The 26,612-nt window shown below is 44.3% G+C and overlaps 1 protein-coding gene across 1 annotated transcript in view; it reads right to left on the reverse strand.

The window, feature by feature from the left end:
* LOC124775374 overlaps positions 1-26,612 on the reverse strand; it is a 607,101-nt gene that overhangs the window by 345,944 nt on the left and 234,545 nt on the right. The window contains exons 23-30 of the mRNA XM_047250212.1: positions 25,638-25,836; positions 22,881-23,168; positions 19,318-19,662; positions 14,498-14,839; positions 10,838-11,246; positions 7,162-7,350; positions 3,183-3,567; positions 1,450-1,883 (exon numbers count right to left, since the gene is read on the reverse strand). Of these exons, the coding sequence (XP_047106168.1) occupies positions 1,450-1,883; positions 3,183-3,567; positions 7,162-7,350; positions 10,838-11,246; positions 14,498-14,839; positions 19,318-19,662; positions 22,881-23,168; positions 25,638-25,836 (2,591 nt within the window). The remainder of the gene's footprint in view (positions 1-1,449; positions 1,884-3,182; positions 3,568-7,161; positions 7,351-10,837; positions 11,247-14,497; positions 14,840-19,317; positions 19,663-22,880; positions 23,169-25,637; positions 25,837-26,612) is intronic.

Genomic DNA, 26,612 nt, shown 5'->3' on the forward strand with positions numbered 1-26,612 from the left:
TTACTCCACTGATCAATTCTGAGGCGCTGCTAATGGAGCAGGAGGCCTTTGTTTTGTATAATTTACATGTTGCAGACAACTTTAATCTTACGTCCTCAGGTAAGTTTTTGTATAACTCTGCGGTAGCCAATAACAGCCCCGCCATCTAGACTTTCCCCTTACAATGCCAAAAGCTGTCGTCATCCGCGATTAAGGTGAAATGATTGGTAACACATGAAAAAACGTTCACTGGTAGTATCTTGCAAGGGGCTCTGGCGAGAGTAACGGCGAAGACTACACCAGTCAATGGGGCCAATGGCGCCAGGCAATCACCATGGAGTTCGAAGGAGTAGCCCTCTCTGTTAGGAATGGTGTACAGAGAATCTTTATACTGGAGGAAGGTACGTTATCGCTAGTAGTCAAAGGCTGCAGAAATGAAGGGGTTTGGTGCAGTCATTGCGATGCTACCTGCACGGATGTTGGGGACAAATTTAACGGCTGTAATACTGCAATTAGAAGGTAACAGGAAACCAATATATTATCTATCCTCAGTAGATGCATTCCTCTCCAGAAATGTTCTCAGCTCATGGTCAAGCGATAAGCTTTGCTGCCTTCTAGGCACTGGGGTTGCATGTTCGATTCTCGGTCATGTAGGAGATTTTCTCAGCTCGGGGACTTGGTGTCGTGCTGTCATCATCATCATCATCATCATCATCATCATCATCAATGACGCGCAAGTCGCCGAAATGGCGTCAATAGAAAATACCAGTTGGCCGACCTACTCCTGGTCAACAATGCCATGTGATCAGTACATTTCTTCCAAAATGACATGACGGTTTACTGCTAGGTAAAATATTCCGGTGGTAAAGTGGTTCCCCCATTCAGATCTCCGTGTTACGAATTCCGATCTCAGTACTACAATTTTTAACTACGCAAAGTAACGGCCAACAATAAACAGTAAAGTCGACGCAATGATGCAGGTCAAGGCAGACAAGACTGCAGATTGGCCGGTAGTCAGGGGAGATAAACAGAAAACGTTATCAATAATTCTTGACAACATTTCTCGTAGAGAATAGCGATATGGCAAAAAGTACTTTAAAAATCCACACAAACTGTGTCAACCAGAAAAACATTTATTTGGCCGGTAACCAATTTCTGTCAGTTTTTGACCATCGTCAGACTCTTATACCTCGATGATAGGCGGTGACGGTGAATGGAGTGGGTGTTGACATTCGTGGAGTTACAAGCCCCGCTCCATTTACCGCCACCGCCTACCACTATGGTATGAAGATGGTCAAAAACTGACCGAAACCAGTTACAAAAGGTTATTTCAACTGTTACGCAGTTCTTTTAGGTATTTCCCCATATAATAACCAATACAGGATACCCGTTTCATTATACAAGTCAGCACAAAAGAAAATCAGATAATTCTGAGGGAAAGGTAGGCGTGCAGAAGGTGCGGCAACTCACCGATACACTTGTAGCTGCGCTGGTCGCAGGTCTTGTCGCGGGCGCAGTCCTCGCTGGTGGTGCACTCGACCTTGAAGCAGCCGACGTCAGAGTCGGTGGGGTCGCCGAGGTGCCCCGGCGGGCAGCTGCAGACGGCGGCGTGGTCGAACACGTTGCAGAGCGCGGACGGCCCGCAGGGGGCGGCGGCGCAGGGGTCGGAGCAGCGGCCGGCCTGGCACGCCAGGTTGTCGGCGCAGTCGGCGCTGTCGTCGCAGGAGCCGGGCGCGCGGCAGCCGGGCTCGAGGAAGGGGTCGCCCACGCTGCCGGCCGGGCACTGGCAGCGGAACGAGCCCGCCGTGTTGACGCACTCGGCGCTGTGGTGGCACGGCGCGTCCTCGCACTCGTCCACGTCCACGCAGCCGCCGGCCGGGCCCGACGTGAAGCCCACGCCGCACCTGCCACCGAGTGCTCTTTCGAGTGCGCACGCCACTGCGCGGGCAACAGTGGGAGAGGCGGCGAGGGAGATGGGCGCTGGAGGGATTTCTTACAGGGACACACAAATTGAGAAGTGTGTGGGAGAGGAGACATGTTACTGGGACGTATACTACGAGATCCGGAAAAAGTTACAAGGGTCGATCAAAAGGTTTCTGTTCGAAGGCCGCATAGTCCAGAATCGGTACGCCAGTCAGGCAGAATCGCCGTGAGCATTGAGGTAATCATCCCACCGATGCACCAGATTGAAGATACCCGTTTGGTAAAACACCGTGTCCTACTGCTTGGAGATGTTCGTAACTAGTAGCTGCTCATCCTAGTCCGACAGGTATCATCAACCCTTCGATGCCTTTTTCTAAGGGACCAAAGGTGTGATAAACGCATGGTAAGAGATTAGGGCTATAGGGAGAGTTCTCGAGTGTCTCCCATTTGGGTTTCTGCTTTACGACATTTGCGATATCGGGACGCGAGTTATCGTGAAGCAGCAGCACTCTTGGCGCCCCATTCCACAAATGACTTGCTGCCCCATACACGTTCTTCATTCTCCGATGGAGTCCTCCGGCAGCCAAGAAAAGAAGAACAGCACGTTGGTTCTGCATTTGGCAACAACGTCGCCATAGTCCACGTTTCCCTTTTTACCGCATGCACGTCGGAAAGATAGGAATGCCACACTTATCCCTTGCCTAAATGTCGAAGCTTGTGTACCCACGTCGGAGACAACACAACGTTGGATATAAGCTGCAGCAACGCCTTCAAACTGAAACTTTTTGATCGCCCCATGTATCTTGGGACCTGAAGATGTTGCAGAACAAAAAAATCGAGGAGGTAGAAAAAGTAATTCTCAAAGCGGGAGACGACGCAGGGAATAGACAGTTATGGAGAGGTTTCAATCGCTTGTGAATACTCAGTATAGTGAATTTTTGTCTAGAAGTTGCGCTTGTTTGTGAATAAACTACATTGATCCATTTCGAGCGCTCGCGGAGCTTTCCGGCAGTCGTTCTTCCCGCGAACCATACGAGACTGGAACCGGAAAGGAAGGTAATGACAGTGGCACGTAAAGTGCCCTCCGCCACACACCGTTGGGTGGCTTTCGGAGTATAAATATAGATGTAAATACGGTGGAAGAACCCTCCTTTGGTTAGAGAGGAGTCTCTCTTTCGGCAGTATTCAGTGGTATCTGGGAACGCAGCATATTGAGATTGAGACATTGAAGAGGTCGTACGAGTAACAAGGGCTCGGATAGGAGCGCCGGAGGTACGCACCTGCACTTTCCGCGGAGGCAGACTTGTCCGAGCGAGCAGTCCTGGTCGGTGGCGCAGCCGGGCCGGCAGACGCCCTCGTCGCAGATCTCGGCGGGCAGGCAGTTGCTGGCGGCGTGGCAGACGCGCACGCAGTGTCCCAGCTCGCCGCAGCGCTCGCCGAGCGCGCAGCCGCGGTCGCACGGCCACACGCAGAGGCCGGCGGGCGAGCAGGCGTAGCCGGGCGCGGGGCAGTCGCCGGGCGCGTGGCACGCGGCCGGCTGGCGCACGCAGCCCTGCTGGGGCGCCGGGCTGCCCGCGAAGCCCGCCGGGCACCGGCACTCCGTCGCGTGCTCCACGCACCGGCACTCCGCGTTCGGCCCGCACGCGCCCTCGCGCAGGCACGGGTCTGCAAACCGCAACACTACACTTCAGCGCCACGCTCGCAAGCGGCGCCGCTAAACTACAGTAGTACCGTGCTCTCGTTACATTCCAGAGCACTTTACAATGTCTCCTCTGATATCTTGCAGCTTCCAGCATGGTGGGAGAAATGACGACGTCGTCCGGTAAGATTGTCTCGGAGAAAAATAAATAACATTAATATATACCAAGATGGTATCTGTTCTTTCGGACATGTCCGAAAGAACAGATACCATCGGTGACCATGCAGCTCGTTAGAATGAAATTACAATGAAATGAACACCCTTAGCTGCTTACAGGAGTTGACATACGTCAACGGGGACAGACGAAAATGTGTGCCCCGATCGAAAGAACAGATACGAAATGGTTCAAATGGCTCTGAGCACTATGGGACTCAACTGCTGTGGTCATCAGTCACCTAGAACTTAGAACTACTTAAACCTAACTAACCTAAGGACACCACACACATCCATGCCCGAGGCAGGATTCGAACCTGCGACCGTAGCGGTCTCGCGGTTCCAGACTGCAGCGCCAGAACCGTCACTTGACCATCTTCTTCTTCTGTGCGAGTGCACAAACAGTGCCCGAACTCTTACGGGAATCGGCAACGCGCCGCGAGTAATGAGGAGGAGGAGATTAGTGTTTAACGTCCCGTCGACGACGAGGTCATTAGAGACGGAGCGCAAGCCCGGGTGAGGGAAGGATGGGGAAGGAAATCGGCCGTGCCCTATCAAAAGAACCATCCCGGCATTTGCCTGAAGCGATTTAGGGAAATCACGGAAAACCTAAATCAGGATGGCCGGAGACGGGATTGAACCGTCGTCCTCCCGAATGCGAGTCCAGTGTGCTAACCACTGCGCCACCTCGCTCGGTGAGTAATGAGTATAATGGGCGGGGGCACTACGAATGTAGTGCGGGACAATACGTTGAGAATGTGGGTTTCGCGGGAGGCGTGCCAGAGATAAATCCCTGCAGTCGCGCTATCCTCTGTGTCCTCGGTGGCTCAGATGGACGCCGGCACGGCAGCTCAGCGTGTTCGGTCAGAGGGTTTAGCTACCATCTGTAATAAAAAAAACTGAGTGAACGAATCAACGAGCAACCTGAACGAGTGTCATCTGACGTCCGCCACGAACAAATTCAAAGATCAGTTAAAAAAAAAAAAAATGATAGAGCGTCTGCCATGTAAGCAGGAGATCCCGGGTTCGAGTCCCGGCCAGAGCACACATTTTCGTCTGTCCCCGTTGACATATGTCAACGCCTGTAAGCAGCTAAGGCTGTTCATTTCATTGAAAATAACATTAATTCCTTTAGAGACGTTCCCTGTTTCCAGCTGTCACTGATAGGACTCTCTGTGAAGTGCAGCTTCCTACCAGGACTTTTCCAGTGGATGCTAGAAATTACTTACTGTCCCTGGAAAGTCACAAGCCCTTAACCCAGCCTAGTAATCCTTGCCTACAACCTACTTACAGTAATACCGGCCCAGCATCTCGCTGCAGAACAAAGCCGATTTCTACCAGATACCGGAAACCAGCTGTGGTGTAGACAGTAGCAAACAGGCCGAGACAACAAGCTTTCTCAAAGTTGCTGTCTGTTTCAAGATCTTGACGCTTCGTTCTCAGAACGTGGACATCAGTACATAGCACTTTCACATTTTCCTTGAATACGGTATTTTATACCTGAAGATGAAGCTTTGTGTCTTAGAAATCGATTGCTATTAAAATGGAAGGCATAGATTATAGCTGTTTCGATACAGAGCTTAAAACTGAAAAATTGTATTGAAATTTAGCCATGCAAATGCCTTTCCTCTGTTTTCCAAAATCTGTTTAATAAAGTTTCCACATACTGACCGGAGAATACACACAGAGTGTAACAAATGTAAGTGCAGATGTCTCTATTGCTGACTTAGGTCGGTGTACTCAACAAAATTATATCAGTATTTATGTCATTTGCAGACTAATAAGTATAGCTATTAGTAGTGGTATGTTTTTATGTTGTATAGTACCTCCAAGTAGATATGGCAAGAACAAGCCATTAACGTTTATTTTCCCCTGGTCACAGGTCAGGAATTGAAGTGTGGATTCGTGGATGTAAAACGGTTAGTCTGCACTGACAGGGGAAGTCCACTTATTGGTGAAGTTACGACCGTGCAGGAGATATGAGGTCGTAAAGTTCGTGACGTGTTTGTGGGAAGACTGCTCGGCGCAGAGAAGTAACCAACACACTGGCATGTCTACGTATTAAGGTAACAATATAAAAATATCTGCACTTATACCCGTTACACGCTGTATTTTAAAGTTTGTCTGTTTACTGTTAACTTCTATTTCATTTTTAGTTTTAGTTTTATATTTTCATTTTAATGCTTATTGTTATTATTATTATTATTTCAGCTCTGTAGTCTCTTATAACAATTTTTCAAGTAATCAATTGCTGGAACATACACACTTTAGTTTTACTTACTTATCGTGTAACAAGTAGTAAAAAACCTTGCGACCATGATCTATTATTTAAATGTTGGTAACGTATTTATAGATAGTAATAAATAAATTAATGTCTGAAAATAGAACAGTTTGTGAAGCTGGGTGGGCCACAAAAACCGAATTCCACATGGAAGAATATATTCCACCTTGCCTTTGCTACAAAACAAATGAATAATGTTATGCAGCTCACTGAGGAGTGCTATTTCTCTCCTGTAGGGTGTGGTAGGCACGCGCTCAGAGGATCTCTAAACCCATTATCATTGTGAAATGACAGACCCGTGTCATTAGAGAGTGGCGCACCTAGCAGGAATTTATCGACTGGGCTGCTGGTTTCAAGAACAATATGTAGGCTATCTTCATTCGTTTCGAATGGGCGAGTGACGTCTTCTATGTGTAATTTGGCGTAAAGTTAGCAATAAATATTGAAATTTTATGTAAAACTCTATTTTTGCTGAACTATGAGACTCCACTGCACTTGCACTCCTAGCACCATTATGGAACGGCAATTTCTCGTACCAGGAAGTTGCCCTGGTTGCCTGATTTCCAGGCGGAATTTTGGTAGCAGGCTTACAGAGTTAAATGCTTTACCACGTCATACCAACCATGCAGATGTTAATTTAAGTTTACAGGAAGTTTATTCTTTCTTAAATAAACTGCTGATTTTCTCAGAGATGTCACGAAACGGTATCTTAGTTGAGTATGTGGTATATAAGATTTAGAAATGAAACCTTGCTTCATGCACTTTTGGACGTAGCATTCTTTCATATGACTTTTTGTCCGCGGTCTTTTTCGCCACCTACTATCCATATAATAATATTAATGCAATCAGTTCTTTTTCATGTAACAGGAATTATTATTGTTCTACATCAGCAATCAATGAGGGCAGGGATTTTATATATTTTGCGTTGTCTCCGCTGTCGCTCAATATTTTAACGGAAGAGTAATCTTAGCATAGTTTCCGAAGGTTTTACGAACAGAAATAGCATTGAATCAGCGTATTTCTCTCCACCAGGGTAATAACAATTAGATTGTATGTCACACATTTACTGCAGCTACATTGGTTATGACTCTTCTTCCCAGGTGACGCAACGTGTAGACTCACTTACCTTGACATTTAGCGTTGATGCAAGCCTGGTTGCTGGGACACTCTTTGCTTGAGCGGCAGCCGAGAAGACAAGAGCCATTGGTGCAAGCAAGACCTTGAGGACACTGCGTATGGCCCACGCACGGTAGCACGCACAGGCTGAGTACGCATTTCTCACCATTCGAGCAGTCGTCAGAGTTTCTGCAGGCAACTACAAAAACAAGACTCTCCTTAATCTATAGAAGTCAACGGACACAAAAAATATGAAGGCGTAAGAAAATATTTTATTTTTGTTTGTAATAATGAATAACACAACTTTTCAGTGATAATCGATGGCTAATTTGATTTGAGCTTTCCATCTAAATTAAAGTTATAAAAAAAGTCAGTCCTTATGTGTTTACATAGTATAGGTGGAGCAATAGCAGCTTTTGAATTCTCGAGTTAGTTACGAAACCAGAAGTGAAAGCAAGGAAATAAGTGAAACATTATGCTGAAATATATTCCATTCTAGAGAAGCTTCCATCTTTAGTGCTAAATATTCTCATGCAACGGACGGACCACAATCAATATTGTGATGTGCCTGAATTTGTTGGACACTGCGGAGGAGACTGGAATTGCTATTTAATCAGAATATTGAAGAATAACCTGGTGATCAGGAGTTCAAAACCTCTTTCCTCCTAATAGTGACCTTTTTCTCCTCTTCTTTCTTTTTCATGTTCTTATTGTTGTAAGACGTTAGATTTTCAACTAATCTAATACTGTTCAACTCCACTTTCTATTTTTTCGCTTAACTACATCTCCCACAGCAAACATACTCGATAACCTCTAATATTTGCAGGCCCCTACAGTTTATCTCTCACACTTACCCAAATACCAAGTTAACTGTTCGGAGGCCTCAGCAGGTGTTTCAGTAGTCGATCCCCTCACTTGCTAAGGCTTTCCCATCAATTGATTATAGCTTTCTTCTTTCCGAACTTTTCCACGATTTAGAACGCACTTCTATCTCAGTTGCCTATCAATATACCTTAGCGGTCATGTGCAGAAGAACGATTTTTTGTCCGCATCTGTATGCTCCATATGTCTTTCTTGTTCCTGCAGTCTTGTCTAAACTTTCTTTTTTATTGCTTTCAGTTTCGTTTATCCTAAGACGAATTTATTAACTAAGTTCCTTGAACATTTCCTTAATAGCTACTTCTAAATATCGCTTCCGGTTGAAGGTACCATATCGTCTGTGAATCTTGGTATTGGTATCTGTCCATTTGAACCTTTATTTTTACTATCAAATTTCGTTTCACTTCATTCATTATGACTTTAATATAGGCTACAAGTCAAACAAGGAAATGTACTTTACATCCCTCTTAACGAGAATTTGTTTTTGTTAATTTTGCACTTTTATTACCCCGACTTGGTTTCTGTAGAAATTTTAAGTTACCCGTCGGCACGTTTTGCTCTTTGTTTTATGCATTACGGACACCTTAAAGTGGCTGACATAGACCCAAGTTTTCTGTAAAACGAAAAACTATTTGAGGTATCTGTCTTTTTCTTTATTACACGTTTTGTTATCAAGTGAAAATCGAATTGCCCCTTTGGTACCTTTCGTTCTGAAGCTGAATTAATTTTCTTGCAGTATCTTTCAAGCTTTTATTTCAGATTTTCTGGCCAGGTTATATGACCTTCGGTTATTAGATTGATTGTTAGATAGTTCTCCCATTTCTTGAGTAAGGGCGTATTGCACTGATGTTGGTGATCCGCCTGTCGGGTGGGCTTTTTAAGCTCGTCCTCCATCTTGGCACTATTGTGAAAGAGTAGACCATATGCGACCGCTAGATATTACATAACCACTTCGTTTCATTTTCATAATTATCAATAACAATAATTCACTGGAGAAACATTTACGGTGAACCGAAAGTTTTAAGGTGTTGCGCATATAAAACTCAACGAAAAGGTGCCCCGAGGAGTTACTACTTTTTTGTGGTTTATTTCTTTTAGGACGAAAATTTACAACGTAAATTTCTCTCTATTTCGTAAACACTTTAAGACGGTCTCGGTCTTTCTTTTGCGTCCTTTTGTTCTCAGTATTCTTTTCGTCCTTGTTTGTATAATTGCATAGTTTATTTGCATTTATTTTCTAGTATCTTCTTGTCTAATCTGCATTGATTAGTCTCATCTAGGTCAGGAGGCTATTCTTGAGTGTCCTACCTGACTTCTATTATCCCTTACGGAATCTTATACCTTTGTCAATCTTCAGGGTGGATTCTGCTTGCATCGTTTAGCTGTCGGACCGCGTACGGCTACAGCAGTTTTGGTGAAGAGCCGTTCTTTTGTAGGTACTTCTCTTACAGTTCAACATGGATGTCTAGTATACTGGCCCATCTAGGAGCTGCAGCTTAGTCATTTATTTTGTACAACTTGCAGGCTTTATACTCTTTTAGCACATAGCCACATTAATCAATATAATAAGGTTCTGTATTTACACATGCACTCCTCAAGCCACTGTAAAATGCATGGTGGAGGTATGTATTAGAGCAATGCGATCGATTCCCTTTTCTATTCTATAAATGTGTTCAGCGAGGGAAAATGACCATCTATATGCCTCTATTCGTCTTTTATGTTACTTATATGATCCCTGAGCGAGGTACATGTAAGGGGCAGTCATCTCAGAACACCAGTTCTCTAAATTTACAGAACGGGGTTTTACAAAAACTATGTCTTTTTTCTTTGAAGGATCCCCACTTACGTTCTCGAGTATTTCTATTACTTATGATTTATGTAATACAGCCAGCCGGTTACAACAAGATTTAACTTGGCATGGTTTGGACCCCGAATATGGGTGTCATCATCTGAAAAACCAAAAACAATTGTACGAGTATGTAGTGACAAATGAAAACACATTTGCGAATAATATGATCTCATCACACATGATTTCAAATATGATTTTATGAAGTCATTTTGCCCGCATCTCGTGGTCGTGCGGTAGCGTTCTCGCTTCCCACGCCCGGGTTCCCGGGTTCGATTCCCGGCGGGGTCAGGGATTTTCTCTGCCTCGTGATGGCTGGGTGTTGTGTGATGTCCTTAGGTTAGTTAGGTTTAAGTAGTTCTAAGTTCTAGGGGACTGATGGCCATAGACGTTAAGTCCCATAGTGCTCAGAGCCATATATGAAGTCATTTTATATGAAAAGAGTAGTTTGCTCGAAAATCTATTTCATGTCACTAAATACAACTGTTTTTGGTTTTTCTGATGAAGACATCCATAATCGGTGTCGAAACCGGGTCAAGTCAAATCTTGTTGCAAGAGGTTGGCTGTATTATATTCAGCAAATCATATTCAAGTACGGTTGCTGGATCACAGTCATGTTCGACCTGTTACGACTCTGGGGATTCTTCTCTGAATTTGTTTGCTGTCTGCCATCATCCCTACCTACTAAGAACACCAAACGCTGGAACAATACTCTAGAACAGGTCTCACTAGCGTCTTGTATGCGACTTTGTTTACAAATGCTTTCTCGGAACCATTCCAACAAATCTAAGTCCGCCATTTGCCGGTAGGGTGAATTAAGCCTATACACAGTTTTTTTTTCTTATGCTAAGCTCTTTAATAGGACGAGTGCAAGTTTCAAGTGTGAAGGAAAGAAGGACTGTGCGAGTGACGACTAAGCGGGAGTTAGGGCTAGTTGAAGGTAGGAGAAGATGGAGCGTACCTTTGCATTGTCCTCCGTGGCAGATGTCGCCGAGACAGTCCTGGTCGCTGTTGCAGGGCGCGGGAGAGCGGATGCAGCCGCCGGAGACGCCGTAGGGCCCCGGCTGGAACTTGGCGGGGCAGGAGCAGACGGGCCGGTGAGCGCGCACCTCGCAGAGCGCGTTGGGCCCGCACGGCCGGCCGGCCTCGCAGGGGTTGATGCAGCGGCCGCCCTGACAGGCGGCGGTGGCCGGGCAGTCGCGGTCTCCGGCCGGGCAGCGGCCCTCGGGCCGGCAGCCCGTCGTGTACGGGTCGCCCACCTGTCCGGCCGGGCAGCGGCACACGTGCCCGTCGCCGCCCGGCGCCGCTTCGCACGTCGCGCTCGGGTGGCACGGGCTCGGCTGGCACACGGCTCCCGGGGTGCACTCGATCTGTAGGCGCACGCAAACACTCGATTACAGACCTGCGTTACGCTTCGGAGACAAAAAATTACTATTTACGCAGCATATTGACGACAAGAAGACGACAGCCCAGAAGATGGCCAGGTCATCGATTCCGTTCCTGAAGAGTAAGGATCTCAGCCCTAAGACTAAACTCCAGTTGTATACGGCAACGGTGGAACCCACAATGTTACATGGCTCCACCTCGTGGGGAACTACGTGCGTCTCCAACTACAACAAACTCCAAACGCTGCAAAACATTTGCTATCGATGGATCACAGGAGCTCCATGGTGGACAAGAATCGTCGACATCCGCACCGCATTCCACGAGACAAGAGAAGGTCCATTAAAAGGCTCTACGAGTTTTTGACAAAATCGATGCCCTTAGGGACGAAGTTCGACAGTTAGAATCGGTAGGAACGGTAAACCCTGCAAGATGGCACAAGCATCGAGTACCGAAGTCAATAACGTTCCACCCCCCATGGGCAATCTGTCATAACACGAGGAAGCAAGCAGTTACACATAACAGCCTAGACACATCTCACCCTCCACAGCAGATAGACATCACCAAAGACAGCAGGCTAAAGGACGCATTGAGTGCTCTAGCCTAACTGAATGTGTAATGAATAAAGTCATCAAGGTGGATCTCTTCAGCCCACACTATACAGTTAAAAAAACGATAATGAGAGACGCCCATCTGCAGAAGATATATCCAAAAATATTACGAAATATTATTTTATACACAATGGCGGGCATTCAGTATCCGATTGTGAGGGATGCCTATTTGCCATAGACATGTACTCCGAATTCAATTTATTCTTTCGTGTAAGAGGCACTAGCATGGCTGAAAGTTACATTGAGGACAGTAGGTATTTCTTTGATTTAACAAAAGCATTTGATTGTGTGGACCACGCAATATTTTTACGCAACTTGAAGATTAAGGAAAATGTTCAACAATGGATCACTTCGTACTTGTAACGTAGGAAGTAGCAGTTTGGCCTGTGTTAACAAATTGAAAGTAGTTCGAATCACATTGGCGTCAAGGAAAGTTACGGATGCCACAGGGCTCTTTTCTGGGTCCGTTAATCTTTGGATATACTGCCACTAAAAACGATAGATGGTTCGAAAAATTTTTTCTTTGCACATGACGGTGAAAGACATAGAATGTGATGTAAATGACGTAGCTGATAGGGTAGTCGGTAAATTCGGTACCTGACTTTTATTAGAGAGCGGATTAACCCTTAACTGCAACAAAATGCAATGTATTCAGTTTCTGACACCGAACTGCTGCAAAACAAAATTTCACCGTCTCAGTGTGGTGAATAAGAATGAGATCCACTAATTTAAACTATTAGCACTGAGAGTAGCTTTCAGGATCTTGTGCAAAAACTAAATGATACTGTTTTCACTATAAGATTACTCCCGTCTGTCTCTGATAACGAGCTGCGGAGGCTCGTTGGCTTGCTTACTTTCACTGCATTATCTCCTGTGCTATTATATTTTGCAGCCGCACTGTGCTCTCCTGAAACATATTTGTGGCTCAGAAACACAGTGATTCGGGTCTGCAATGTCAGTTCGCGATCTTTGTATAGGTCATTGTTGAAGCGTTTTCACCATCCCTGTGCGTATACTCCATCGTGGAATTTGTTGTTGGCAATAATGATTGATTGACAAAAATGCAACATTTGCTCAGTGAACACTGTGCTTGAGTAATACTGCCTTGATCATTGTACAGGAAGGGTCTGTTTTGAATAGGACTCACATACGCAAATAAACTTCCTGACTGGTTAATATTGTGTATCGGACCGAGACTCGAACTTGGGACCTTTGCTTTCCTTGGGCAAGTGCTCGATTAATTGAGGTACCTTAGCACTAGGGTACCTCAATTGGTAAAGCACTTGCCCGCGGAAGGCAAAGGTGCCGAGTTCGAGTCTCGGTCCGGTTTTAATCTATCAGGAAGTTTCATATCAGCGTGCAGTTCGCCCCAGAGTGAAAATTTAATTCTGGTTTACAATATAACCTCCACACACAGCACCCACAACATTTCCAGCTTCCGTTAATACCATTCCACAGGAAACGCTACGTCTTGTCACGGTTTTTTAAAGTTTATCTGCAGTACGTTACAGAAAACTGCTGCCAACGCAACTCATAAAGCGCTAGCTTAGTGCTCGCTGCTTCGCTTGCATAAATTGCAGGGTCTACACAGATTTTTTTGTTTTTCTTTCATTGAATTTTATGTCATTCCCAAATTGCAACACCTTCTAAACTTTCCACGCTAATTAAAGCATCAGAAGCATGGTCTTTTCCGAATGTGTTTCTGACCAAAAGGCAATTCTGGTAGCTGGAGTGGAAGATTTTTATTAATCAGGCCTTTTCCGTTCTTGGGGTCCTATTTACTTAGAAAATTTTATCTCTTAACACATATTTATTTATATCCAACCGAGAAGTGAAACACCAGTTTTCACAGATTTAACTTTAATTTTTTTTTTAATATAAAGAAATAGTTTCTTAAAAGTTGCCACCCTCTATTTCACTTCCCTGAGGTTGAATTTCCAAATACAGTGAAATAGGACTTTTTATTTATTAGCGAGGAGCCAAGTATGAATTTTCATTGATTTAGCTTTGAAAATGCTTTCATAATGAAATAATTATGTAAAACTTTTAATCCCGTATTTGACTCCCTTAGTAGGCCGAATTTCCAAAAAACAGTGAAAGTCCTATTTTTTCTTTTTTTAATTTATAACCGAGAAGTCAAACACAATTTTCATAGCTTTAGCTTAAAAATGCTTAAGTAGGTCTTTAATAATGATTTATTTTCAAAATCCTTTCACCCCCTGCTTTAGCCCCTTAGTGGTTTAATGTTCAAACTTGCTGAAATCCGTATTTTTTTTTAAATATCTGAGAAACCAAATGCTAGTTTTCGTAGTTCTAGTTTCAAGACTGTTGTAATAGCGACTATTTGCAAAAAGCCTTTCCTCTCCAATTTATTTCTCCCCTTAGGAAGGAAAGATCAACGCCATCTGCAGATTTGAAGTATCTATTCTTGTTGTTTGGGCGGGGCGATGACGAGTCAGTGAGTGAGTCAGTTGGTCGGGACATTGCCTTTTATATATAGATATTACAGAAACATTGCCCCATTATCTCTAGGCTGGTCAGAATCCTCCAGATACCGGAGCCGGCTATGGCGACCGTAGTAGTCGGGGAATGACGTGCTACAGAGACAGTGGGACGCAGCGGCTTACCTCTGGGTTCCCCCTGTATCCCGGCGGGCACTGGCAGATGGCCTTGTGGTCCTCGGCGACGCAGACGGCGTCGGTGCCGCACGAGTCCTCGTGGCAGACGTCCATGCAGGTGTGTGAGAGGCGGTCGCACAGCTGGCTGGGCGGGCAGTCGATGTTGTAGACGCAGGGAACGGTGCGGCAGCCGGCCGCCGCGTCGTACGGGTCTCCCGCGTACGGCCCCGGCGGGCAGCGGCACTGCGCCACGTGGTTCTGCGCCGCGCACACGGCGCCGGGCCCGCAACGCACCGCCTGGCACGCCGGCCGACACGAGAACGAGTTCGTCTGCGCGTCCAGTCGGCACACCTAGGTTACATTAGATCAGATTAGTTTTTCGTTCCATAGATCCGTGCTGAGGAGATGCTCGTGTACGTGGAATATGTCAATATTTTTTTTAAGTTGAAGTAACAATACTAATAGTATGGCTCTGAGCACTATGGGACTCAACTGCTGTGGTCATAAGTCCCCTAGAACTTAGAACTACTTAAACCTAACTAACCTAAGGACAGCACACAACACCCAGTCATCACGAGGCAGAGAAAATCCCTGACCCCGCCGGGAATCGAACCCGGGAACCCGGGCGCGGGAAGCGAGAACGCTACCGCACGAACACGAGCTGCGGACTACTAATAGTATGAATGTATACAATACTTCATTTGTTTCTATTAAAAAATTCGTCAATGGAGTAGGAGTTGGCCACAAATAAGTCTTTCAGGCTCCGTTTAAACTGATCTTTATTTGTAACTAAATTTTTTATGTTTACTGGAAAATTATTGAAGATGAGTGTCCTGAGTAGTGGACCCCTTTTTGAACTAAAGTAAGTGCTTTTAAGTCGTTGTGCAGATCATATTTGTTCCTGGTATTGTATGTATGAACCGAGCTGTTTGTTGGAAAAAGAGATATTATTTAGGACAAATTTCATTAAGGAGTAAATATGCTGAGAGGCAGTAGATAGTATACCCAGTTCTTTGAAGAGGTTTCTACAGGACGTCCGTGAATTTACTCCACAAATAATACGTATCACAAGCTTTTGGACTCTGAAAACATTTGTTTGACTTGAAGAGTTACCCCAAAATATTATACCATATGACATTATGGAATGAAAGTAGGCAAAGTATGCAAGCTTTTTCCTTTTTATGTCGCCTATGTCAGCTAACACTCGAATTGCAAATACTGATTTGTTAAGGCGTTTCTGCAGTTCTGTAGTGTGCTCCTCCCAACTGAATTTATTATCAAGTTGTAATCCCAGGAATTTAAGACTGTCAATCTCTTCTATCTGCTCTTCTTCATATTTTATGCGTATGCTCGGTGGCAACCTCTCACAGGTTCTGAATTGCATATAGTGAGTCTTTTCGAAGTTTAATGACAGTGAGTTGGGTTCAAACCATTTATTAATATCCATGTAAATATCATTAGCAGATCTTTCTAGAACTGCGCTCGACATACTATTTATTGCAATACCTGTGTCATCTGCAAACAAAACGAACTCTGCTTCTGGCAGCGATCATTAATGTGCACAAGAAAAGCCATTAAAGTGGGATCGCCATTAGAAACTAAAATGGAGTTCCTGCGCTGAGGTCCATACGAGACAGGAGTAACGAGGAATGTTGAACATACTCAGAGGAGGGTAGTACGAATGGTTACAGCTTACCAGGGAAGACCACGGAAATGCCGAAACACCGGAATGGGCATTTGAAGTAAGCTGTAAATTATCCTGTAAAACTTTAATGAAAATAATCAGTTGTGATCGGAAATCATGTTTTATTTCATCAGCGGTGACCGATTTCAGTCTTAGTAGACATCTTCGGATCAGAGAGGCACTATTAGTTACCCGCGTAGACGATCAGCAGAGCTGTGTTATATGCCATGAGCGACCAGTCGTGAACTGCATTTGACGACTGGTGCCTCACGGCATATGCCACAGCTCTGAAACAAAACATCATTTGCGATCACGACTGATTATTTTAATAATAACAAGATAAAGATCGCTGCTCTTCCTGATCTGCTTCCAAGAATTATTGTCCCGTGAAAGCATACTTACAAAGTTTGGAGAACCAGTATCTTGTGAGGGAATTAGGGGCCACAAAGACAAGATAACGCTAATTTAAACTCGTACTGAGGTATTTGCGCTGTTTAGTTCGACTCTCGATACGCGTATGGAAAGAAATATGTATTTTTTCCTTCATTCCACTCTATAAAATGAATATTCTGTTTTAGATCTGTAACTACGTCCTAATGTGTGACCAAAGAATCCAGTCAGAAGTTTCTCGTTTTTAATGGAGAATTTCTCTGGTAATTAATCACAAGCGTAGCCTGCACATTCTCTGATACATTTCCGGGATTTGACCAAACAAGCTATTTAGATAAGAGCAACTTTTGATTTATTTACAAGATATCTCATATATGAACGTCTTTGTTTACTCACCAGATCTACATTTTTCTAAAAATTAATGTTAACCACGTCCTTTCAATGAAATATATTTCTGTAATTTAATACCACTGTTTAACCCCCCTTCCCTCTCCTCTCCCCCCTCTACCCCATTACACTTCATCCCTGGCGTATGTCACTACATAATGTGTTGTACATCATTAGAAGCTGTCATAAAGAGTTTGGTTTTGGTGGATTAGATTGTTTTGACTTATAACGTAAGATTGAGTATTTTTTAAAGTTTTGCCTGACCATGATTGCTGACTGCTTAGGTAACACTATTATTTCGCAAATCTGTACAAGTTTCCTTCTTTTTAAACTGAAGAATTGACAGGCTTCCTCAAACTTTGACTTTTTCCGAACAGGTAAAGAGCCTCGCCCTTAGCCTTAGCGCAGTGGTTAGCACACTGGACTCGCATTCGGGAGGACGACGGTTCAATCCCGTCTCCGGCCATCCTGACTTAGGATTTCCGTGATTTCCCTAAATCGTTTCAGGCGAATGCCGAGATGGTTCCTTTGAAAGGGCACGGCCGATTTCCTTCCCAATCCTTCCCTAACCCGAGCTTGCGCTCCGTCTCTAATGACCTCGTTGTCGACGGGACGTTAAACACTAACCACCACCACCACCACCTTAGCCTTATAGCCGCACCGAGACTAGCAGAGGGAAATAAAAACGAAGGAATTTCAGCCTTTGTGTAACATGAACGTAAGCAGATATGGAAGACTTGTTCATGTTTCACCAATTCTCAAACATTTGTGGTTTATGTTTCTCTCTTACCGATATGATGACCTCTGCAAGGCCGAGTTCGTGGCTGTTTATCTGTTCGGGTATATCAAAATGTGACCGAGCGTGTGAACTCTCCATTTTATTTAGATATCAGTATATCCCGTCTCCTTCGAAGGTCCAAAAGACCTTTCATTTTCTTTTAACTGACAATCAAATGAATGTGGTGCGACTTACAGTTTTAGAATGTCCCAATTATTCCCTAAAATTTTAGGGAGAATCTTTTAATGTGTTAACACTTCGTTTGCCTCACACATATTTTTGTAAGTGATTAGCCAGTGTCAAGTCCCTGCGTGAATTTTTTTAGCTTTTCTCTTATCTAGCTTCTATTTTAACTGTCAGTTTTAGAACATCTGTTTACTTTCACGCCGTCTTGATGCACGTGAGCCAGTTTGAATGCAGGGATTATCGTGAGTGACATTCAGGGAGAGTGCGTGTACTTGCGAAAGACTTACTATCCCTAGTATTCTGACATTTTAACATATTCGTTCCTATTAATATTTGCAAGGGCGCTGAGAACCACGCCGTTGGGCGCCCGTAAACTACAGCCACAACCACACACACACACACACACACACACACACACACACGCACGCACACACACTGTTTACGCCCTCAACAGATACTTTTTGTAATTTTAATTTTCATAATAAACCTTGTAATGGTTCTCTATTAACGTGACCATTACGGCACTCCAACCCCAGTTCTAGATACCAGTAATATCGTATTACTTTTCTGCGAAGTAACAGTCGTTACAATATTCACATTTGGTTTTATAAATCTATAGGTACTCCAATGTATCGATATATTACAATGATATGGTTCTTGTGTGTATTCATTTCTGTGAGACTGTCATAATCTTTGACTTACTTGTAACCGTTTTGGCGCGAATGCGCACAGAGCAGTCTTTGTTTCACTTTGCAGAAGTTAAGTTGTTATTTCGCTTAGTAAAAGAGTAGTCAAGTCTTGTGTTTGGTTAAAGTGGAAATTAAATATATGAAGATTGATACAAAACTATTTTCTTGGTGATGTGACAATTAAGAAGAAGTATATGTGAATTTACAAGAAGTTAAATAAAAATGTGGATTTTGAACACCAAGTCAAAAATTACTTCTACCATACCATTGTTCTGATCTGGGAGGTTTTGATCATCAAGAATTTCCTGAAAAACGCATTTGCTAGGTCTTCAAATATTGCTAAAATACAGATCTGGACCTTCTAGCAGTCAGAGTGGAATCACCCTAGAATCAATAAGATGAGCCATAACGACTTCGGCGAAATCTACGTGGGAATCCATTCAAGATAAGCGCCAAAATTAATGACTTTTTTGCAGTGACCTCATTATTTCCATTCTGACTATACCATCCACAGACAATAACTTTGTTGTTGCCCGATGAAGCGAACATATGCTGCGTGAGCAGCATTATTAATCTGATTTCTAATCTACTTTGCAAGTGGTGGTATTGTTAGGACCTGAAGATGATCACTAACTGCCCGAATCTCATCACGTGCTAAAATGAACGCTTCGTAAAGTACGCTGTCTTGTCGAAATGCCCGGTGTTGGGTGCTCACCTCGGCCTCGGCGCAGTTGGCGTCGCTGGTGCAGGAGTTCCTGGAGGCGGGCACGCAGCCGGCGCGGTCGGCCGGGTTGCCGGTGTAGCCGGGCAGGCAGCGGCAGGTGGCGCGGTGGTCGCGCGCCTCGCACTGGCTGTGCGGCGGGCAGGAGAGCGCGGCGCACGCGTCGGCGCACCGCAGCACGCCCAGCGCGTCGGGCCGGCACGCCGCCGCCGCGCCGCAGTCGCCGTCGCTCGCGCAGTCCGGCAGCGACGGCTTCTCGCACGCCGACGACACCGGGTTCCACACGAAGCCGTCGCGGCAGTGGCACACGGGGCCGTGCTGCGCGTCCAGCCGGCACACCTGCGCAACCGCCACACACTCTCAAATGCTTCAAATGGCTCTGAGCACTATGGGACTTAACATCTGAGGTCATCAGTCCCCTAGAACTTAGAACTACATAAACCTAACTAACCTAAGGACATCTCACACATCCATGTCCGAGGCAGGATTCGAATCTGCGACCGTAGCAGTCGCGCTGTTCCAGACTGAAGCGCCTAGAACAGCTCGGCCACAACAGCCGGCCACACACACTCACCTCGCTCTTATAACTGGAGCGCCCTCTGGCCCGTAGCGTCTACATTCGTCAGAAATGGAGCTATACAACACACAACGACCAAACAACAGCGAAGGGTATGCGTGGAGTTCTTCAGTAAACTATCTAGCGTTGCACAAAAAACATTTCATTTACCGCCTTCGTCGATAAAACTATACCACAATCGTTTGTTAGCAATTGTGGGTATGGCTCAAATGCATGGGTCCAGTGACACGTTCTTATGAGCCCAGACGTATCAAAAAGAAGAGTTCAGAGAAATGTTATTTTAAATGTGTGGCAACCTAGGACTCTGGTTGCAACTGGTATATCGCCCACTGATGCACTCTTAGTGATTACGGTGTTTTGTCTTTTGGATCTCGTAATCCAGCTAAGGACAGTCTATTAATACTAGATGTGTGGGTGCATTTGGCACAAATCTCATTGATGGATTATTAGTGACTATGAGATTTTGTGCTTTGTTCTTATAATAAGGCACAATGCAGCTATACAGTAGTAGTAGTAGTAGTAGTACAACTTTGAACATGGCTGACGTTTGCAGCAACCGTATACACAAATTTGAAAAATATGTAAAAAAAAAAAAAAAAAAAAAAAGAAATCAGCCAACCGGTTGCATAGGTTTTCTATATACTTTGACCAGGTTTCGTCACCTCTAAGGGTGACTTCACCAGAAGGTAAGGTAATTACATGAAGAACATATCGTCAAAGATGTACAGTGATTTAAGAGCTGAGTTGCTCAAGTCATACATTAAAATATAAAACATAATGTTCTTCAAAAGGTCTCCCCACGCCACACCGGTGTTACTTATGTTTTAATGTTTGACCTTTTGAAGAACATTATATTTTATATTTTAATGTATGACTTGAGCAACTCAGCTCTTAAATCACTGTACATCTTTGACGATATGTTCTTCATGTAATTACCTTACCTTCTGATGAAGTCACCCTTAGAGGTGACGAAACCTGGTCAAGGTATATAGATAACTTATGCAACCAGTTGGCTGATTTTTTTTACATATTTTTCAAAAAAGTAATAGTAGCAGTTAGTTGCTTTGTAGTATGTTTGTTCCATAAGTGTGGTGGAGGGAAGTACATAATCATAAGCGGTAGCAGTTAATAAGTAGGGCCGGTCAACATCCAGGGTTTACCCCAAGGTATCTAAGTGGTCCATTATCTCATTCACATGTAATTAGGCATTGCAGTAGAAAGACTGTGCAGTAAATCATTACACTGTAAGTAGAATAACAACACAACAACAATATTTAGTATTAGTGCCCACTCAATAGTAATTCAGATAGTGGGCTTACACTGTAACATCACATGTAAACAAAAATGTCTTTGGTCCATTCTGGCTCTATTGTCATTGCCCACCTTGCACTAAATTTAGTTCTGAGGATTTTAAATACTGTTCTGACAATTTATAGTGTTTACGTAGGCAGTGACACTGTACCTGCATTACGGTATGGCACTGTTGTGAAATGTTGTTGCTTGTTACGTCTGAATACTGCTAGGGGGAATCCATGCAGATCTTCCTAGTCAATAAGCACATTTATAATCAAACAAGACGAGGGACTGCACTGCTCACTACCTTCACTGAATAATAGGAAAGTGATCTCTAGCTTGTCCACTGTGCACAGAGATAACACTGTGAGAACAACGAGCTGTATTACGCAGCAGGTTATATTTATTATTAATGGGTCGTCCATTGTGGAAAAGCTGCAGGACAACTTAAAGGATTTTGTAATTTACATCAAGTCTGAATATAACAGATTTTTATTTACTCTAATTATTGGACACGACACACAAGCTGTTAATGGACAGCAAATTTTTCTAAAAGTCTGGATTGAATTTACGCAGAATGACGCTAGCACTGCGGGAAAGTACCAAATGACACGGAAGACTGCATGGAGAAAATGCGAAAAGTTTTATTTATCTGCACAATGTTGGGAACGAAATCAGAAATTATAATAAAATGTGACAACACAAGTTGCGTGCCACAGCAAGTAAGTAGCGAGATGCTCAGAGTGCAGGTCGTGCTACTAAAGACTGCGAAAGTTACAGTTTCCCAAAATCAGCAATGTGAGCTCCCATCAGCACCAGATGGTGACTGGGAGACGAACTGCACACTGCGCAGAGCACGAATGCCACGAAAAGAATTTGTTCTTCCTCAACTCTCTACTTTCAAGAAACTCTATAAGGAAGAGACAACTCAGTGTTATTGCCAAAGAGATGGACGAGAATATCGTTTACTTCATGAGAAAACAGGAGAACACAGAAGAAACTTCCCACTCTTGGTATAAGAAACGCACAGTAACAAACATGAGGCTGGATCTGGTTTCGAGCAGTGTCTCCTCAATGGGTCGGCCGGATCGTGCCAAGCACGAAGTTCGACTGGATGATCAAAATCTTGGAGTGAAAGTAACCATATTTCTCATGCTGGCTGGGTGGCAGCCGCATCTTCTCGACCTTCGATGTTCGTAAAGAAAAGACAGGAATGCTAAAGTCAGTTATTCTATGGAGGCGGCAGTGAGGCACAGCTTCCCTGCCCTCAGGTCAGCCAGGTACCGGCTGTGCCCGCAAAAATAAGAACCAAACCGCAGCCTCACTTCTGCAAAAACTACTCATCTGGCTGCGAGGCTGACCTCGCCTAATGAGATACATTGAGTGCCTTCTGCCGACAATAAGCCGTGAGACCACAACAGGAGTGCATTTTCCCAGTGCAAAAAACACAAAGCCTTCTTCCCAAGTCCATATGTCCAGTACTCCCAATAAAATAACTACAAAATATTGCCAGAGCATCACAATTCTTAGTTATTCTGAATTCCCAACCACAGCATACAACACACCAATTTTAGCTTGACTTCAGATGTATTACTAATCACACATTTTATACTGTTAGGTAAGTGATGGAAGAGTATTTTGGTAGAAGTGCAGTTGACCAGTCGCTGAGAGGCTGCGCCGTACGCACCTCGTTGATGGCGCAGGCGACGCTGAGGCAGGGGTCGACGCAGGCTCGGCTGGCGTCGAGGCCCAGCGTGCAGGCGAGCCCCGGCGGGCAGTCGGCGTCGCTGAGGCAGCCGCGCTTCGGCTGGCCCTCTTCCTCGGGCCGGCAGCCCAGCACCAGGTCGCTCGGGTCGCCGCTCGTGCCCTCCGCGCAGATGCACGACGAACGGTGCTGCTCGGACACGCACAGCGCGTTCGGTCCGCACTGAGCCTTGCTGCACGCGTCCACGCACTTGCGCACGCCGCTAGAGCCCTGCAACACGTAAGTTAACACAATCACGTGTCGTCACCTCTCAGTCTCCCTACAAGCACGCTCGACGAGAGAGTAGGTTGGGGGGGGGGGGGGGGGGAAGAGGCGGCACCAGGGTTGGTATCCACAGTGTAATGCTGCGAGGTAAAGAGCCCACTCACACATTTATTAATTTTTTTTTAAAAGGATGAATACGAGAAAGGCGAACTCTGTTTACAGAAGTTTCAACTTACAGAGGGAACACCATCATGTCTGTTTGAAGGTAACGAGAAGAGCACTCTCGTTTCTCTTTCCATGTTACCAGGAAAAAATGAAGGTTCAAAAAATCGTTCAAATGGCTCTGAGCACTATGGGACAGGATTCGAACCTGCGACGGTAGCGGTCACGCGGTTCCAGACTGTAGCGCCTAGAACCGCTCGGCCACTCCGGCCGGCAAAAAATGAAGGCATTTAAAGAATGTGCACTTTTGTGCCGTGCCGAATTACTTTAATGGCTTGTTCAACATGGTGTCATGTTACTTACGGAAGGTATTCCCCCTTGATATCCTAAAATCAAACCGTAACATACAGTGTGTACTACACGCTGTTCTAGTGTGTGACCTACTTGTTGCGCACTTATTGTTATGCTCAAATGGCATATTATGTTATGAAACAGAGCTTCTTTTGTCGAAATTATCCGTAACTCACTTAAAGGAGTTAAAAACAAAGAATTTAAAAGGACATTGGCTGCTTTTGTAGTCAGGGCACAAGGGTCGACGAGACCTATTCCAAGGCCCATCCTGACTCTCCACAGGCCTAAATGTAACTAATAACGTCCGAATAACGTCCCCTGCTGGTTATATGTCAAATTTTAAATCTGTGGGCTGGACTTGGACTGGAACCAACAGCAGGTGCTCCGAGTACACTTTGCGGATCGTTCAACTTGAAAGAGGCTCCTCTTCATTTCATTCTAACTCTATAGTAAAACATTCATGACTTTTCTGTGCTGTTTTGTCGTCTCTTCCGAGGCATGCGTCTGGTATACTCGTATACAGGCACTATTAAAAGTAACGTGCCTGTCTGTTACTACAAGTTATTTAAAAACGCACAAGACACCAATTAAATTATGACCTAACCTGTAACGATCTTACACAGTGTCCAGGTCGTGATACAAGTCGTCTCTATTTAAACATGTCAGTTTCGCGAATAGCGATTTGGTAATGCTCATGAAGGCTTGCATGCTATGAAATCAATGCACCGTATTTACTAAGTGTTGTGTGAAACGTAGCAGTACTAAAACTCCGATAAAATGTCTGTGAACGATTTCTAAAATGTTTTTGTAACCATAAACTTTTGGAAGAATACACAGGTGTGTGGTTGGGTTAGTCTACGTATGTTTCGGAAGCACTATACGGTACATGGCGGAAGCACTTTGTAGAATATTACCGACTTTCTGCCTTCTCCGTTCTCGAACAGAGCGAGAGGAAATGTCTATTTGCGTCAGTACACGTGCTAATCTCCTTCATCTTATTCCCACGGTCCCTGCACGAAACTCAGCTACGAAGGAAGCTGCAATTTTTTTTTTTTTTTTTTTACATAGATTCGCATTAAATCCACTAAATATATTTTTCACATTTTCACCTTTAAGTGCCGACTTGTTAGATCCCAGTAACGCGTCCCCGAATTCCTACGACGTGTGCTGCTATGAGTTCTTTTCATGGAGCTCAGAATAGGTGACACTAGTCTCTTGCATGTGATTTTATTTACAGGTGTACTGCAATTTCTCAGATTTCTTCCAAGAAATCTATGTCTTCAGTTTGCCTTCCGTGTCTCTGATACCATGAGCTCGTTCCATTTCACATTGATTCTCAGGATTACGAATAGTTTTTTAGGTGACGTGACACGCTCCAGAAACTTAACACCAACCTTTTAATGGATAAATGTCGAGTTCTTTCTCTTTTTTGTGAGAATCATCGTACATTCACCCACTTTTAAAGAGAGTTGCAACATAGTATGCTAACTGGAAACAGTCCAAGTCATTTTAAAATGAATTTTTAGATGAAAATAAATGCAAACGACATTCGTCTTTTTATTGTTTAATTCATTGTTGTTGTACAGATTAAAAGAATCGAATTTTGAGCGAGGCTCATATGAAACACAATACGAGAATTTCGTCGATGTTATAGAAGAGTGTGTGATATCTTAATTCTGTTGTGATCTCGACAAATAATTTACTGTCTTCCTCAAAGTTATTTTCTAACTGATGCAATTCGCGTAAATGACTCTTTACTACAGACACAGGGAATTCTATTACTGTCCACCGAAGACACTGAAAGACAATTGTGCAAATTTAACGGCTCGTTAACAGACTAAAGGCCATGCAGAAGAGAGGCACACACATAAATGTTTTAATGTCTAACATTATTCACAGAATGGTGAGAAATTATTAAATGTAGATCATTTGTTTGTGGAAAAAAGAAACACTTACCTTAACCCCAAGGAAGTGGAAGCAAATCTCTGAAGAAGCACAGTCCAAGTCGTTGTTACAGTGGCCGAGGGGCTTGCAGGCTTTGCTGCTGGCGTCCAGGTTGTATCCCGCAGGGCAGATGCACTTCCCGGAGTCGCAGGTGGCCATGGAGCCGCACTTCACTCCAGCGCACAGGTCGCGGCACTTGCCCTTCTCGCAGGAGAACCTGTACACGATCAAGGTAGTCCTCATAAATAAACACGAAGGCTCGTCTCTGCTCAGTACACCTTCATCCTTCAGACTTTCCTCAAGTTACGCCAGATATCTTCAATATAACGGAGGGCCGCTTGTTGCAACATCAACGAAAGCAGATATACATCACGACCAGGGAATCATTCTCTCTTCTCTATCGATCACCAAAAAGAGGAACCGTTTCTTTTGCCTGAGTGGTCTTCTTGCACCTACTTTCTTGTATTCATCCTTAGCCGTCTCACGGACTGAGCTCTGGTTAGAGGACATGTCTCTGAGCATAGAAGAGCAATAGATGCAATTTCGTCGGCTAACCTAAGGACACACTTGAAACTGTAGTTTATTTCTGATTGTGCACTCCACGTCGCTGCAACGACAGGACATTTTCATTTACTGGAAATATTTAATCGTCCTGAAACCTGCCCAGGTCCTGGCCTAAAAAGAATTCCTAACTGAGGCAGATTAATGTAAAATGAATAAGCTGGAATAGAAGCTCAGTGTAATGACAGTGAAACTTATTGGGCAACAGATATATTGGGGAAAACATTAAATAGCGTAAATAAAAATAATTTGTGGAAATGTACGGAACGGGAAAGAACAAAGTCTGGAAAACGTTTAAACACGACGAAAGCCAAAACTTATCTTAAAGATGGAATGCTGAGAAGAACTCATATTAAACTTCAGAGGGCACAGTTAACTTGATCTGACAGGTAACGGAAGAAAAATCATTAAAGGCAGGAAGATGTGATTTTG

The sequence above is a fragment of the Schistocerca piceifrons genome, chromosome 1 (genome assembly GCF_021461385.2).
Source record: "Schistocerca piceifrons isolate TAMUIC-IGC-003096 chromosome 1, iqSchPice1.1, whole genome shotgun sequence".
Taxonomy (NCBI): domain Eukaryota; kingdom Metazoa; phylum Arthropoda; class Insecta; order Orthoptera; family Acrididae; genus Schistocerca; species Schistocerca piceifrons.